General features: G+C 37.8%; 2 protein-coding genes across 20 annotated transcripts in view; one reads left to right on the top strand and one right to left on the bottom strand.

The window, feature by feature from the left end:
* Positions 1-15,641, top strand: part of LOC141457520 (CUGBP Elav-like family member 1-A) — a 585,923-nt gene that overhangs the window by 476,787 nt on the left and 93,495 nt on the right. For all 19 annotated transcript variants that reach the window (XM_074134630.1, XM_074134647.1, XM_074134641.1 and 16 more), the window contains one exon: positions 6,861-6,909. In XM_074134630.1, coding sequence (XP_073990731.1) covers positions 6,861-6,909 — 49 coding nt within the window. The remainder of the gene's footprint in view (positions 1-6,860; positions 6,910-15,641) is intronic.
* On the bottom strand, positions 12,756-14,505 carry LOC141457555 (uncharacterized). Its single transcript, XM_074134710.1, has 2 exons — positions 14,165-14,505; positions 12,756-13,141 (listed from the first exon to the last, which is right to left on the bottom strand). The coding sequence occupies exons 1-2, from the start codon at positions 14,295-14,297 to the stop codon at positions 12,756-12,758; spliced, it is 519 nt and encodes a 172-aa protein (XP_073990811.1). The 5' UTR covers positions 14,298-14,505.

Below are 15,641 nucleotides of genomic sequence, written 5' to 3'. Positions count from 1 at the left end.
GCCAGCAAGCAGCAGTTTCGCACGCATCTGCCAGACTTCTAGACGGATTTCTAGCTACTGGACATTGAGGGTTTCATAAGATATCATAGCTTAAAAGGAGCTTTCACCAGACTTTTCTTTTTTGTCTCTTGCAGAATGGGATATGAGATCATATCAACAACACAAAATGGCGGATTTACCTTGGTTTGGTTTTCCTTCTTTCCTTCTAAAACAGATCTGCCTATTTCTCTCCCCCCCCCCTTAAGCTTTAATAATATGAACCAATAAATGTGATTACATTATATTAGATATTTTCACATAGAATTTTTATTGCGTAATCGGATAATTTATTAGATAAATACCTACGGGAGAAAAGTTAGTAAAAAAAATCTTAACCCTACGTTTCTATGAAATAATTAGTGTTGATTAGTAAATAATCAATCAGAGCGTCGCGTAGAGGAGTAAAATATGGGCGGTTGCATTAGCCAATGAGAAGCTGGAACTTTCATGGCGACCACGCCCTCTTCTATCGGATTGTAATGGCTGCTGAATTGTGTCATAAAATGTTTTAAACTGTAAAAACGTAATTATAGTAGTGGAGCTGTTTTTTTAAATGGCGTCCAGATCAAGAGGTAGTGTAAATCATCAATAACTCTTTATTTCTGTCTTACTATATAATAGGTCTTGCCAAATCAAATTGGCAACAATTAGGAAATTAACATTTCGTCAGAAACTTCCCGTTTTGAGGAGAAGAGAAGGGCAGAAGACCAAAAGGCTAGCAATTTTGGCAAACTTAGTTTTTACTGACTTTACGATTATATTATTGGTAAAAAAGTTAAAAATTTCAGTGACCCAACCAACTCACTACCTCACGATCATTATTAAGTTCAGCTAAAAAAATAAAAAATACCAATGACTGACTTAATAAAACAAACCGAACAGAGTTGTCGTTCAGGCGCAATAAATCTCCCTCGTGACGGCCGCCCTCGGCTCTGAGAGCGGCTGGAGGTGGTTACTACTGATATAATAAGGTGATTGATAGAACCAAAAATCTTTGTGCCTTGCACTGCTGCAGACTCACACACAGCTGTATTGATTATTCCAGCGTTGCCAATTTGTCAACATATTTTCTATTAAAATTCCTCATGAAAATAAATCAACTATTCATATTCACTGGGTCAAACGATTGTCTTTCCGGTCGGACAAAACGTCATTTCTCAAGATTTTTCCAATAGATTACCTTTAAAGTAAGTGTTTTTTTAACTCCTCTTCCCCGAACGGACAGTTTTCCTCATTAGGCACATGGAATGCAAACAAGGAGAAAAAAGAAAATAGGTGAGCCATTTTAAAGAAAAACTTTTAAAAATGATAAGTGAGTTCAGTGACATGGTATTTCCCCTTGAAGAATTTTTTCAAACTTAGAACTTTAGCATACAAACATTTTATTTTTAGTGGACAAGATGAAGGTAAGCCCCACTTCCACTGGATACTGAGTTCCCGTAATCCAATTAACTTGGAAAAGTGGTTCAAATAAAAGTGCAAAAGGCAATTCGTCAAGCTAAAAGAAAATTTCGCAAGCCAATTTTGAATAAATTCTTAAAAAATTGGAAATATTCGGTAATGTGGTATTTTGATGGCTTTGCTTCTGGGCCCACACAATTAGCATTCCTCCAACATCGCGCACCCACAATTTTTCTCACTTTTTTTGGACTTGGTTTACCTCAAAATGTGTATTCGGTGAATAAGTCACTTCCAGGAAGGGAAAGTAATAATACCTTGCTCTCTCCGTCGGCAGAAACAGGAATTACAGAAATTCAAATTATAAGTTCAATAAGTACCTATATTTGAATGGTAAGCGCTAAGCTCCGTCATGTTAGAGATATTAGAGCAGTTCTGTTTCACATAAACGACTACCATGTGAGGAGATTGCCGAGCTACAAGGGGGCAGAATCCGCTTATCACAATCCTCTTGGGGAAGTAAGCCTTACTGTATTAGCGGGGGGTAGCTTTGGCTCCTTGTCTTCTGTCCAATGACTGACGGCAAAATAATATCCCGCAAGGATTGGCGCAACCGTCTCTTATAGTATTCCCATGGCAGTGCCTCAATTACTCTCCTACGAGCAAAAATCTAATTTCCAGAGTACGGAGGTACCACGCTGGGGGACTAAAGAGGTCTCCAGTAGCATCTCGATAGAATTCTAATATCTCTCACAGCGAATCATAGTACTGACTCAGTTTCGGAAGTCTCTAGCGATGCTGGACCCTAGATACTGCAGCGAGCTCGATGCTGACATTCATAGAATAGCATAAATAAATAGAAACGGTTATGTAACACTCTGGTATTCTCTAATTGCTAGGCCTAGAGTTGTGGGTGACTAAATTCCTTAAAACTAGGAAGTAGATCGTCATTGGTCAAAATTCAGCAGCCTTGCAGATGTGGTCGTTATGAACTCCTGCAAGAGCAGAAAAGTGTGAAAGATAATCTGAGTTACGTTGGATTGAATGCAAGGGAAGTAATAGAAATATTTGGGCTTCCTCTAAAGTTCCATTCTGGGAACTCGCTAGTTTGACCACTACCTGTATACGGTGAACACAGTCTCGCTTGAATTCAGTTTTCACAATTTTGTCTCTTTAAATGAATTGTAGTTGTATTTAGATGGCATTGACTGGATTAGTGTGGCAAACTATTGTAAACATGCATGGCAGTATTAGGACTGGTTGGTCCAGCAGTTTAAGTATTAAATCGATAAACACGCTATTATTTTAGTTGCACTAAATAGTTGAATTTTCAGTCAATTGCACTCGATACTTTTTCTTTTATTTAATTACTTTGCTGTATTTTTATATTTTCCTATTTAAACGACAACCACCTCAGACAGTCGCAAGAACATGAGTATGCCAAGTGATATTATTTTGTATTATCCATCATCAAAGATTGTTGAGAATGATTAGCAGCAAGAGCAAGTCGCTGCCTGCATTTGTATCCTGACAGAAACCGCGATGTTTCACATTCCAATTGGTTTATTTGTTTTGCAAGAGCCCAGGTCATTCCACAGCCTCTAGAATTATTTTGCTCAACCTTTTAACATTGTTTTAAATCACTCAATACGACAGGATCTTTGGCCATTCTTTCTCCTTGTCTTTAAATATAAAAGTCTTTTTCTGTCCAAGTCTGTAATCTCGTTGCGTGAACTGAACAACAATTGATTTTCTGGGTCTTCTTTGAACAATGAAATCACACCACCACGAGTGTGACATGAAGAGAGAAATACAATTACATTGACGCCCGTGAAAGCAGATATTTGATTGGGCCGTTTTCAGATTTATGACCACAATAACAGATTCACGCCTTTTGTACGCTTGGTTGTTAATGTCTCGAAGTCAGGAAGGCATTTTACTCTGTTAGAGTAGAATAATTGTTCACAATCTTAGATATTGGTACGACTTAATAGCTGGTTAGAGAGCAATAGCTAGCTACACGCACACTGTGTCCTACTAGCACAGCTGAACATCTAATTGGCAAGAGGAGAGAATCGAACTGAAGAGAGTCGCAGAGTCGCAGGTGGTCGTGCAGTTTAGAGCTAAAGAACTTGTCTTTGTATGAGCGAGTCTATTGGAAAAGGGATTTTCCTTTGAGTGGTACCTGGAAAAGCGGCTTTCCACCAGACCGATCATTGGAGAGATAGACTAATATGCTTCTCCTGAAACTCCGTTAGATGCCATGTACGCAAACGATCGACTGTTCTTTGTTAAGTCTAGCAGAATAACGACTAATTCTTAACATAGAAATATCTAGTTTTCTTATTTTATCAATTTGTTTTGGAATTCACTGTGTTACCTAACTGACAAGAGAAAATGTTGCATTAGAGTGGGCATTCATACTCAAGGCCGGAAATATAGTTTTGAGGCTCTTTGAAAGGTAAAAAGATAGTTTTAGAATGTTTTCTGAGTGTGTATGTAAATATTCAGCCTGCTTAGACTTTGTTAGGTTAGAGTTCTGCCGTATTGTTTGATAAGCACCAAATGTCTGAACAAAAACTATTTGGAGGACCGCCAAGATACAAATTTTATTTGAACATGAAGTTGAAGTATGTTAGGTCTTCACATTGGTTTGAAACCTCTGAGAATGTTGGTTTCGGTAGGGAGCCCTGACGTCACGCTTTTTTGAACAGTAGCATTTTATTTATTTATTGAACCTATTAAACAGATCAATTATCCTTCTAGAACAAATTCTAAATTCCAAGAGAATGTAATTACGTAAGTAGCCATGAGAATGCGTGGTTTGTGTGTTCATACTGGATTAGTTTTGATGACCAAGTTTGGAATGGCTCACACGGAAAAATGACAGACAAACGGACCTCCTTCCGTTAAACCAAAGTGGTTTATATCTAGAAATTATACAATAAATTTCAAACGGAAAAAGTCGTTAGCTGAAGCAAGTTAACGGTTCCTTAATCGTAGTTCCTTAATCAGGACTACTCGGGTGGACCAGTTGACCAGATATTTGAACTTCCAGGATCCTCTTTTCTTGAAATTCGACGACAGAAAGGCTGAGGAATTTATTATCTTTCTCTCTTTGGATCACCTCTACTAAGAAAGAGATAAATAATTTATTTGATTCGCTAATGGCTTTCACAACTAAAATATAAATAAGTGAAATTGAGGATGACCTATCTATTTTCGTTTTGAAATCAGCCCAAGAGCATGGCAAGTTTCACCATCACCCGTTACATCCACGAGCGATCTAACGGCTGCTGTTAGAACTAATGTGTGGTGCGAACTTTGTCCGCATGTCTGCACTCAATCCACAATAAACCTACTTCATCAACCAACTACCGAGATGCCGCTAGCTATTACTAGTTCTTCTATCAGTCATTATTCATTAATGAGTATGCTTCACTTAGTTTTAGATTGATTCCTTCCTCAGAACTGCTCTAAAACTATTTTTTCTACACAAATTATTGCAATAAAGTTACAGAGAGCTATTTGTATGTCAGTGTGCGTGATGTTTAGAGATATGCGATAGGAAGAGCCGCATTCCAGAAAATCTAAACAAAGTGAAAATCAGTACATTTCCAAGAACTCGGATTTTAGCAACTCGTTTAATATTTATTTATTTTCTCTGCATGCCTTCTTAATATTATAGAACTAATAAATCTTTTAACTGATTACCTCTCTTTCCATGGAGTGGGAGGGGGGTGGTTGGTTACGACAAAAGGATGTTGTGAACCACTGGTCATTATTGTTGCAGAGTCTTAATGAAACTTTATCTTTAACCCAAACTGCTTTGTTTGTTTGACCTGTCCGTAATTAAAAAGGAATTAGTTTTTATTTCCTAGTTGGATTCAATATTAAATAACAAATAACGATAGAGATTAAATAAACAAAAGTTTGTAGATGTATGGGATGAGATGATTGGCCACGCTGAGTTCTTACATTGGAGTTTTCTCCTACTGAATTTGTATCAAAATGAACTCATGGCCGACTTCTAAATTTTCACGAGTTGGTGCATGATTGCTAAGCTCTCTCACTTCACTTCTCTGCTTAGTTAAGAGCTTACTAAGAAAGCCAATAGAATTTATTCAAATTCTTTGCTAGTGAGCAATGCCCGTTGTGGTTGCGAGGGGAGGGGGCAAACAGGAAGTGATGTGAGTGCTCTCACCAACGATTTCCAATTTTTGCTTTAATATTAATAAACTTTTACACTTTCAACTTTTCTTCGCCATTTATTTTATCCAGGTATTTCTTGGTGTTCCTAATTAGGAAAACTTTTCCTCTTATTTGCGAACTGTTCTAGCGCATTGTTTGGGAAAGTTGAAGAATGATTTCTTTGTTCTATTGTTTGCTCACTCTCCTGACGTACACAGAATCAACTTCCTTCTTGTTCTAAATCGCTGCTACCCCTCTCCATAGTGCTTCTCCACTCTGCTGTTTCGCCTCTGCACAACTTTTCACCTTCTACTAATTTTCAATGTCTTCAGTGAGGAACGAAAGAAGTTGTTTCCTCAGCCGCGCTGGAAAGCGAGGGAGACCAACCCACTCCGAAAGACTGTTCGCTCAGTCCATCAGATTTGATGGACTCTAAACTGGTTCAGCTTCCTTACTTCTTCATTCTCAGACAGTACACAGAACTCTCTCTTCTTTAGTTTATCATGTTTCTCTTCAATCCTTACATTTGGTAAGAGGAAGAAAGTTCTGCGACCATGGTGAATTCAAAAAATTGAATCTTCACCAGGAGTTCATATCTGGGAATCTCCTGAGTTTGTGTCGCAGAAGATCGTGAGTTAGAGAAGTTGATTGAAGGACGCTCAGAGTTCCTCCTGCTGTCCCTTTTAGCCAGAAATTCGGCCAACAGTGTATGCAAATATTATACAAATATTTTTCCCAGGATATTGAATATTGTGAAGTGGCTTCGTAAAACATTAAGTGCCATACCGAAAATCACAATCAGCGCTTCTACTGATCTGCCGCATAGTATGTTAACGGCCATCAAAAATGTTGTTTTTTTCAACTTTGTTAATGGTTGAATACCACTTTTACACAGAATAAAGTTAGCACGAAAGGATGTGGTTGATGTGTAAGTGTAGGTTAAGTGGGTTAGCCACTTCTTCAGGGAACTCGGCGTCTCCGCTGGTATCTCGGCCTAATAATATAGTGATTCCTCAGTAGGTTCTGCAGATGCTACTTCGTGTGGTCTGCTGTCTTCGAGTCCCTCCTCTTTAAGCGATCGCTGGTTCTACTTTCTCCTCATCTCGATCTTGGACCGCTAAAAATAAAGAAGCCACAGATTCTGCAAACAAAATAAATTGAAATAAATGCTACACTTTACAGACTAAAGTCTTCTCTTAATTGATAATTAATATGACTTGATGTTGTTGCAGATGCACCACCCGATCCAGATGAAGCCGGCGGACAGCGAGAACCGAAATGGTGAGTACCTGTTCTATTCTGCTCTTGTTGCACTCATTGGCAGCAGTTGGTGCACAGGTGGCAGCCACACGTGCCTAGTCTGGCCTGATGCCACTATTCTAATAACTATGAAATTGTTGGTTGTATCTATTTGTTAATCCACTTCTTCTACGCCTTCCATTCATGTAATACCGACTTGATGCCCACCCCATCCCCCCTCTAAAGACTTGTCGCGCCCATCCCTTTCCATTTGGCCACAATTTGATGCCATATCACAATAATTATTTAAGTTATAGTAATGTTTTTGTTTTTTATGAGTAATTCCCAACAGCTGGCATTTTCGGCTTTACAAATTTGTTACTTTATTCGCTCTTGTTTACGTGTGAATGTAGAGACATCTGTGGTCCATTTCAGAACACTTTGTCATGTTGCAGCGTGCGCCTGACAGATGGCACCACTTATTAACTTGTGATTTATCGCCGCTTACTACTGCCCATTCGCAATTTGTAACATTTCAACTGACATTTGAATAAACTCACTCATTCTCTCCACACCGGCAGACACTTGTAGACATCGTTTAAGAACTCCGGTTTTACTTACTAAAGTATTAGTTATTCCAAAATCGATTGAGATACGTCCACAGAGAGCGCTTGCTAAAAACCACTTGTTCGTGATCAGGGAGCTCAAAACATTTATATTCGGGGAAAATTCAAAATGGGAAATCTGCAAGTTGGGACTGTTATGAGCAAGAATAATATAAAATCTGGTCAGTCTCAATAGTTTGAGACATTGAGTTGGGTGAGATGGGCAAAGGAGATGGAAACAACCGGAGATCGCTTCCCTTCTTCCAATATCAAATGAAGTCAAATTGAGTGATCATCCCGACCGAGTCTGCAATCCCCAAAAGGCGTTCCTAAATATTCTGAAATCTTTACTTTCAAAGCTCAGCGTTGTTAAGATAACACCAAGGAAATCCAAGCTTCCTGTCCGGATGTGGGTTCCACCATTTGCAAATAGATTGTACTATCGTCGAACTAGTGGTTACTTTTTATCAACCCTTGGTTAGCCAAGCGGTTGTAACACCTTTCCAATGTTCGATTAGAGTAACTACATCAATCGACCAGCTGTATTAAACATCTCAATTATAACTTCATTTATCACTTTACCCTTTTTAAAAAACGATGCAGGCCGTTGTACCGGCATTTTCGTAAGGCCCCCAGCCAAGTGTTGGCAGAACGTCTATTCGTGAAGCAACGATGACCACCTCTTTGCAGTTATTTCCGGTTTTTCTCAAATACAAAATTAATCAAAATCGAAGAATAGAGCAACGTTGGGATTAACCTGTTGAATTAAAGGCGAGCAATACTGACTTCTGGTGAACAGAACTGCCGAAATCTGATCTTACTTTTGCCTTATTTTTTTGTTCGTCCAATTTCCTTTATATTCGTTTATCTTCGTCTGACACCGTCAGACTGCTACGTTAATGTAAATAATTTAACCATTCGAAATTGTGTTGGTATGCTGGATACAAATCAATCCAGTGCTGCTTATGTCACTTCCGTTTTCAAATGTTTTGAGTAGCTCTACTGAAGAGAGAGCAAGTGCTGTAACAGTCAGCTGCCTGCAGGTTCATTAGTAAGAAAGGAAGTTAGAAATAGAATATGCACATCCGTACGAACGCGCCATGGAGGCCCGTACAGCCAATAAAAGAAACCCTGATGACCTCTCTGATTGCTAGTGCAGCCGTTGGACATCTCCGCTGACATCTGACCTCTGATCTCCCTAAATAATCACCACGGCCTCTATTTCGTATTGTAATTACATTAGCCACAATTGCCATCTTTCCTGACAGCTCACTTAGCTGTTCCTGGTTCTAATAATAGCGTCCAACTCTTCTGAGAGGTGCTAGGTTGGTATTAAAATACCATTTCAGTTACCTAAACAATAAATATTTTTAACAAAAACGAATTTTACGGCTATATTTATCGCATCCTTACCGAACTATTAAGAAAATTTGTAAAATATAATGGTAATAATCTTCATACTAGTTTGTGTGCAGTGCAGAGGTGCTAGTTAGTGCAAAAGTTAGATTGAAAAGAAGGTGATTGCTAAATTCTAAAGTGGAAGAAAACAAAGTGTAGAGAGTTACGTCATTGATAAGATATGAGCCCTCGGGAGGGGAGTACTAACGTCTTTACACACCTATACAAGCACACCGTAGCCACCTTATCACAGGTACCTCACCTACACACTGTCAACTGTCTGCCACCTTCTTTAATTTAGTCCCTATTTATTTATTACTATTTCCTTATAGATCCACAAATGAAGGAGCTGTTAATGCAAATTAGAAGAGATTTGAAATAAGTTATGAATAGTTAGCATAGTTTAATTGTGTCGTAATTAAAAATTCGATTAATGTCGTTAGTTCGACCATTTAAACACAAAGTTTATCAAATGCTAAGAAAATCAGTAAAAAGAAATATGTCTATTCAGAAAGTCAGGGAAGAATTCAAAAATTATTGGGATCTGAAAAGTATGGTCCGCGTTTTTTTCATCCAAAAGCCGGTCCTTGGATTTTCGGCTTCTGACAGAGTCTAGGCAACAAAAAAACACCACATGCTTTCTAGTTCAAGAAGTTATCCTGCTCTATGAGGCTTTTCTGGAGCTTACGACTAAAGGATCTCTCACCGGTGGCACTAGTTAGTTGTTCCATATTCCGGCCTTATGTTATTTCTTTCTTTGCAAGAATTATTTATTAAAATATGCCAAACCAGACCGTTCTAACGTACACGCATTCAGCATTGACTCCAGCAAAACATAGATTCCAGCGCTTCCTTCCCCTCCTTATATTGCAGTTTCGTACAATTTCCTTCTTCTTTAGACCTGCAGTTTGGTGCACTTAATTTGGTGTTATCCATTTCTCCATGTTATCAGCTCACCTGATCGTACCTTCTCACGGTGCGCGCAAGTTGAAATGGACCACAAACTATTTCCGATTAATTTTATAAATAGCGAAAGGATAAAGGTGGATGGCAGAAAATGGTACACACAGAGTTACAAAAGTTGGATTTGGGTGGGAACGTATATCCTGGCTCCCCTCCTCCTAACTAAGCTTTTGTTTTCCTTTCAGTGCTGCCAACCCCTACTGCCATGGCACTAAAAGTTCTCTTTAAAAGTTTTCCTTCAACTTCGTGTCCAACTTCTCCTCTGACACTTGGTGCCATTGTATCCTCCCCACTATTATGAGCAATTTGCTAAAATTATTTGCAACTTCTTTTCACTTTCTTTGTTGGTTACGGGTGTGGGCGTGGCAGAGGCAACTTTCCTTGCGAGCAAGTGTAGTGGGTAACTTTATATCTGAAAGACCACTCTGTTCTCCTAGGAAGTCTGCGATCCCCCAGAGAATGGAACCGTCTCCTAGTTACTCAACAAGTTCATCTTGCTCTCACCAACTCGGCCAGTTTAAAATATCTTCTTGGATTGTATCTATCTGCTGGCTCTGTTCAACCTAGATATCTCTCTAAGTCGACCACTCTTGAGAATTTTAAAAGTGTGAAGCGCTTCATTTAAGTTGGATTGATTAATAACTTTTTTACTTTGCTCGTTTTAGCTATCTTCTTTCGGGTTCTAGGACCCTTGAACTCACCGCAACCTTAAAGGAGAAATGTCAGCCACTCTGGTGGCTTTAAAGTGGCTGTCAGAGTTTAGTCCTCGTCACGTGGTTTCTGGTGACTTACAAGGAAAAGAACATTGGTGCTAGTGATCAACGGCTTCAATTTCTTCATACCAGTGGATCACAATCCCATGCACAACAAAACCTACGTCCCTAGCATTTATTCTTGAGTTCAGCAAAAGAGAATAGAGACTGGATTTACATTCGATGGTATTAACTAAGCTGACTATTCAAATCTTTTCTAATTTGCGTTCACAGCTCCTTCATTTGTGGATCTATAATAATTACACTGCGAATTAGAGAATGTCGCGAATATCCGCTCTCAGATCAGTCGTGCTGCCTGATTTCATTCTGTAAGATGGCAAGAAGAATGGTATCAAATCTCCAAGACAGCTTCTTGAGAATCAAATCTCCACCTTGGAAGTCTGTGGTAGTGGGTATAAACATTGGCGGTCCATCACTAATATGGAGGAAAAACTCAGCTACAAGAACGACTGTGGTTGGAAAAATAAAAGATGTAATGGAAAAAATTTGTTTGAAGGATTTTGTGCCAATGAGGTACTCATCCTTCCCTTGGGTCAGTTTTCCTGCTGTAGATTATTGCAAGTGTTTTCTATGAACGAAAATTTTAATGCTTAGATACTGTTGCCACCGCTGTTACCTACTATCGGCAGAAAACAGGGATCTACGAGATTTGCTACTTGCACAATAGATTTGCCAGTGTTTTTTAATTCATAACCAGTATTACGCAGAATGTAATACTGACCTGCACTGTGCAATGAACTGTGCAAGTGTTTGCTAGGATAGAGAGTCAGTGCGGAGAGCTAGCAGCAAACAGTCTATGTGGTGAGGTGTTTGCCAGCGGTTCACGTATGTTTTGTCTACGATTGCCATCCAATGTACATTATTAGCTATGCCTATTAGGACAGCTTGTCCATCGCTGCATACTCTACTGGTTTGTGTAGATAAATACAGCGGGAGTGTTTGAAGCAGTCACCTCCCCGGGAATTACTTGAGCAGTTACTCATATTCATACTCATATAATCATATTTAGAAAAATAAATATTTAAAAGAATCATTTAATAGATAACTTAGTTTACACATAAGACTAGAACCAAGATTGTAAAAGACTGCGAAATAAAAACCAAGAGTTGGAGTTGCGAGTGATGCAGAATATGAAGATAATAGCAAGCCCTAAAGATCCATTTTGTTTCTCAAATTCAATATTGCAGTTTTTATGATGTTTAAATAGCTTTGAATTTCTTTATTCCTATTAGGATTCTAATCTGATTCTTCCACCATTACAGCTGCCTAAGGGTACGTTTACAACGGAGCTGTGAGCATAGATGGTAGCGGTGATGATAGCTGATAGAGTAAAATATAATCGCTGATTAGTGTGTACAACGGAGCTGTGATACAAGCAACATGTCGAGTAGTGAAGAAGAGTTTTTATGCTCACCAGCAACGAAATGGTATATTTTAAAAAAAAAAACTCTTAAGAAAATATCATGTACATCCTATAAATAAAAAACGACGTACTTTGGGTGAATTTCACCATTTATATAAGGAGCTTCGAAATTATCCGGATCGTTTTTTTGAATATGTGAGAATGGGTCCACCCACATTCGACTACATTTTGGAAAAAATAAGGTCAAAATTAAGAAAACGTTGGAAAAATTGTCATGGAAATCCTATAAGCATAGAAGAAAAACTAGTGATTACTCTTAGGTAAGTAATGATTTTATTGAGAAAAACAAATACACATAAAAATAAATGCAAGAAAGATTTAAATAACAAAATATAGTTTCAAAGTAAATAATAAAACAATAACAAAAAATAATGCCGGACATTTTCACCAAATGTCTGGAAAATCAGAGGTATTTTGAGTAGTCAAATTTGTAGGTGAAAATTGTGATGAATCTGAATAATTGTCTGAAACTGAAGCTGATTTATTTTCGGAATAGTTATATGAATAAGTCATTAATAATTGTTGTACTTCAGTTCTGAATTGTAATTTTTTCAATGGGTTCATTTTTTTAACATGAGGTAGTAAACTCTCAAAAAAGCACCTATATTCATCCATAACTTTCCTCTGTTTACTCTCTAAAATTTTTAGTTTTTCTCTTTCTATGTTTACTAATGCTTTTCCAACTAAATCTTCTGATCTCTTTCTTTTTCTATTTTGTATGATAACTCAGGGTTCTTCATTATGGGAAGAAAGTGGTGACTGAGGAACAGACAGCAGTACATCTTTTTCGGTAAAATTTTCAGTATAGTCATTTAATACACTTTCTGTATACTCCGATTCTTCCGACTTATCTTGCTCTTGTTCTGTAATTTCTACAGAAATATCTGTACTTTCGTCCGAAAACCTATTGACGCATGATGCCACGACTTGTAGATTTGATGTTGAGTTTCTGGTAGTAAATTGATCTTTTAAAAATAGTAGTGATTTGAAATATACCCATTTTGATTCAATTTCAGTTCCTGCCTCACTACCAGAACGTGGTTTTTGACGTTTAGCAAATTCTTTGCGAAATGTGTCTCTGCAGTATTTCCATTTGCTTTTTATAATATCTTCTGTAAACAAAAAAATATTATATTTTACAACGCCTTTAGTTTAAATTTTTTTTTTTTTTTTTAGATATTTAACAACCGGTACATCTTTCAGAAGTTTAGCTTTTTCATTTCGTATGGGATTTTCTACAGTTTCATTGATTGTAAAATCTACCGTTGAAGCAATATGGAGTGAATTTCAAGAATTGCATATGCCTATACCAACAGAACAACAATTTTTGGAAACAGCGAGAAAATTTTATGATATATGCAATTTTCCAAATTGCATTGGTGCAATCGATGGAAAACACATTCGAATTAAATGTCCAAAATTTTCAGGAACAATGTATTACAATTACAAGAATTTTTTTTCCATTGTTTTACTTGCTATCGTTGATGCTGATTATAAATTTTCTGTAATTGATGTAGGCGGCTATGGAAAACAAAGCGATGGAGGAACTTTTAGAAATTCATATTTGTATACTTTGATGAAATTAAAACAACTACAGATTCCGGAAGATAATAATTTACCAAATACACAAATCAAAATGCCGTATATTTTTGTAGCGGATGAAGCTTTCCCACTGCTAGAAAATTTATTAAAACCATATAATAAAAATCAAATGAATGTGGAGGCAGAATAAAAGACTTTCTAGAGCTCGAAAATCGGTAGAATGTGCATTTGGTATAATTTTTTCCAAATGGCGTATATTATCAAAAGCCATTGAAACTAATGAGAAAACAGCCGACAAAATTGTAAAAGCAATTTGCCTTCTACACAATATAATAATTGATAAAGAGGGAATTGAACACCATTTAAAAGATGTTACAGAAATTCATTCATCTGCAAATATTGAATCTCATCATACTGGTCGTCAAACAGAGGCAGCGAAAATTATCAGAAACACTTTTAAATCATTTGTCTGCAATAATCGAATTCAGTATATAGATTAGATTAAGAAATACGAAGCGAAATAATAATTATAATTAATTGTAATGTTAAGAGGTTATTAATAATTAAATAAAATTTCATAAATTTTCACTTACTTTTAATATTTAAAGATGTGGAAACTTCCTCCCATTCCTTCTCCAAAACAAATCTGTTGTGATGATCAGGATGTGCTTGATTCCACAGACATTCATGAGCAAAGACCGCACTAATTAATTTTTCTACCTCCATTTTGAAGCTCCGATACTAGAGTTCAGCTAGCAGAAAAATGAAAAATTCAATTCTATCATCTATGCTCGTTTATACCAGCGAGTATGAGTCACTAGTCGAAGCTTCGTTGTGCACGCTCACATAAGAATGTACTAGGTTATTCTATAAGCGCTGATGCATCACTGCTATCATCACCGCTATCATCTACGCTCACAGCTCCGTTGTGAACGTACCCTAAGAAGCTCGCTTAGTTCCCTGACAAAATGTGACATCCGGCCTAATCAGTAAAGTACTTCCGGTGGGTTAAAGTTATAGAAATGAGAAAGTTCACTCTCTGTTGCATTTTCTTTGAATACTACTCCAATACCGGGACCCACTTCCTGCAGAAGGTGCCTTTGTTTTATTTTCCGTTTTAAAAATGTATCAATAAATATTGTAGATAACGCGATCGCCATAACAGCATACACAGCTTTAGAGCAAGGCTAGTTAGGGTTAGAGACAACACTTGCTTGCCCACAAGCGACTTACTTTCTGTTACAACAGTGTTCAAGTTCGGCAAGTAGTTCTATTTCTGCTAACTGATGTACCATTTAGTTAGAAACATATTGAGGTTGAAAAGAGAAACTTCAAATTTCCCGTTTTCCCGGATAGTGAAACCGCAGTTTTCCTGTTTGGTTGGAAGCCTGCTTGAGTGCATGCAGTGGCGCCCGCGGTCAGTTCGCTTTGGACGTTCTGCCAAAGTCAGTGTTTAGGTAATTAATTGCTGTTACTGAGGTAAGACAAAGCCGAGTGAGGGCCAGATCGCTGCAGGGGATTTGCACTGCTCTTAACTGCAGGGCAAGGAACACCTAACCACACCCTTCAAGCTTTTGTTTAATTTGCCGACAATACTGGGTGCGCACGTAGACGTTGTTCCTTCTCATGTTACCTTAGGTGATTTCTGAGTATATACAACGTCACAATGCTTACTGTTGTTTAGTAAACAACTTTATTAAATTAGTATTACTGTTTATTGGTGACTAATAAACAGTTATTTGGGCGCTGCTAGTTTGGGTATACAGAGTTATTATCAGCGCTGCAGTAACGATCTCTGTAATGTCGGTTTTATCACCTTCCTGTAGTGATAAAGCTCCAACTCGCAGCGATATGGCGGCCGGCTGGATTCCGCCCCTCTGTCACCACCCAGGCTCCAGTCCAGTTGTGTTTATAGAAGCGAACACTAAACTGTTCCGTCTACATCTGAATAATTCCACCGGACATGAAGAGGAGATTCGCTAAAATTGACTCAGCAAGGGCCAGTGAGTAACTTCACAATTTGCATAATTATAGTTTGAATGTGTTAAGTAAATCTTGAATGTACGAAAC

This window comes from Rhodnius prolixus, unplaced genomic scaffold, assembly GCF_049639745.1.
Source record: "Rhodnius prolixus isolate KJV_2025 unplaced genomic scaffold, Rpr scaffold_22, whole genome shotgun sequence".
Classification (NCBI taxonomy): domain Eukaryota; kingdom Metazoa; phylum Arthropoda; class Insecta; order Hemiptera; family Reduviidae; genus Rhodnius; species Rhodnius prolixus.
Note: the sequence above shows the minus strand (reverse complement) of the source record. Positions and strands in the feature narration are given on the sequence as shown.

Coding starts and splice junctions, on each gene's coding strand:
- LOC141457555 (XM_074134710.1), bottom strand. CDS start 14,297: ATGGAGGTAGAAAAATTAATTAGTGCGGTCTTTGCTCATGAATGTCTG. Junction 13,142..14,164: donor CACATCTTTAAATATTAAAA/GTAAGTGAAAAT, acceptor TTTTGTTTACAG/AAGATATTATAAAAAGCAAA.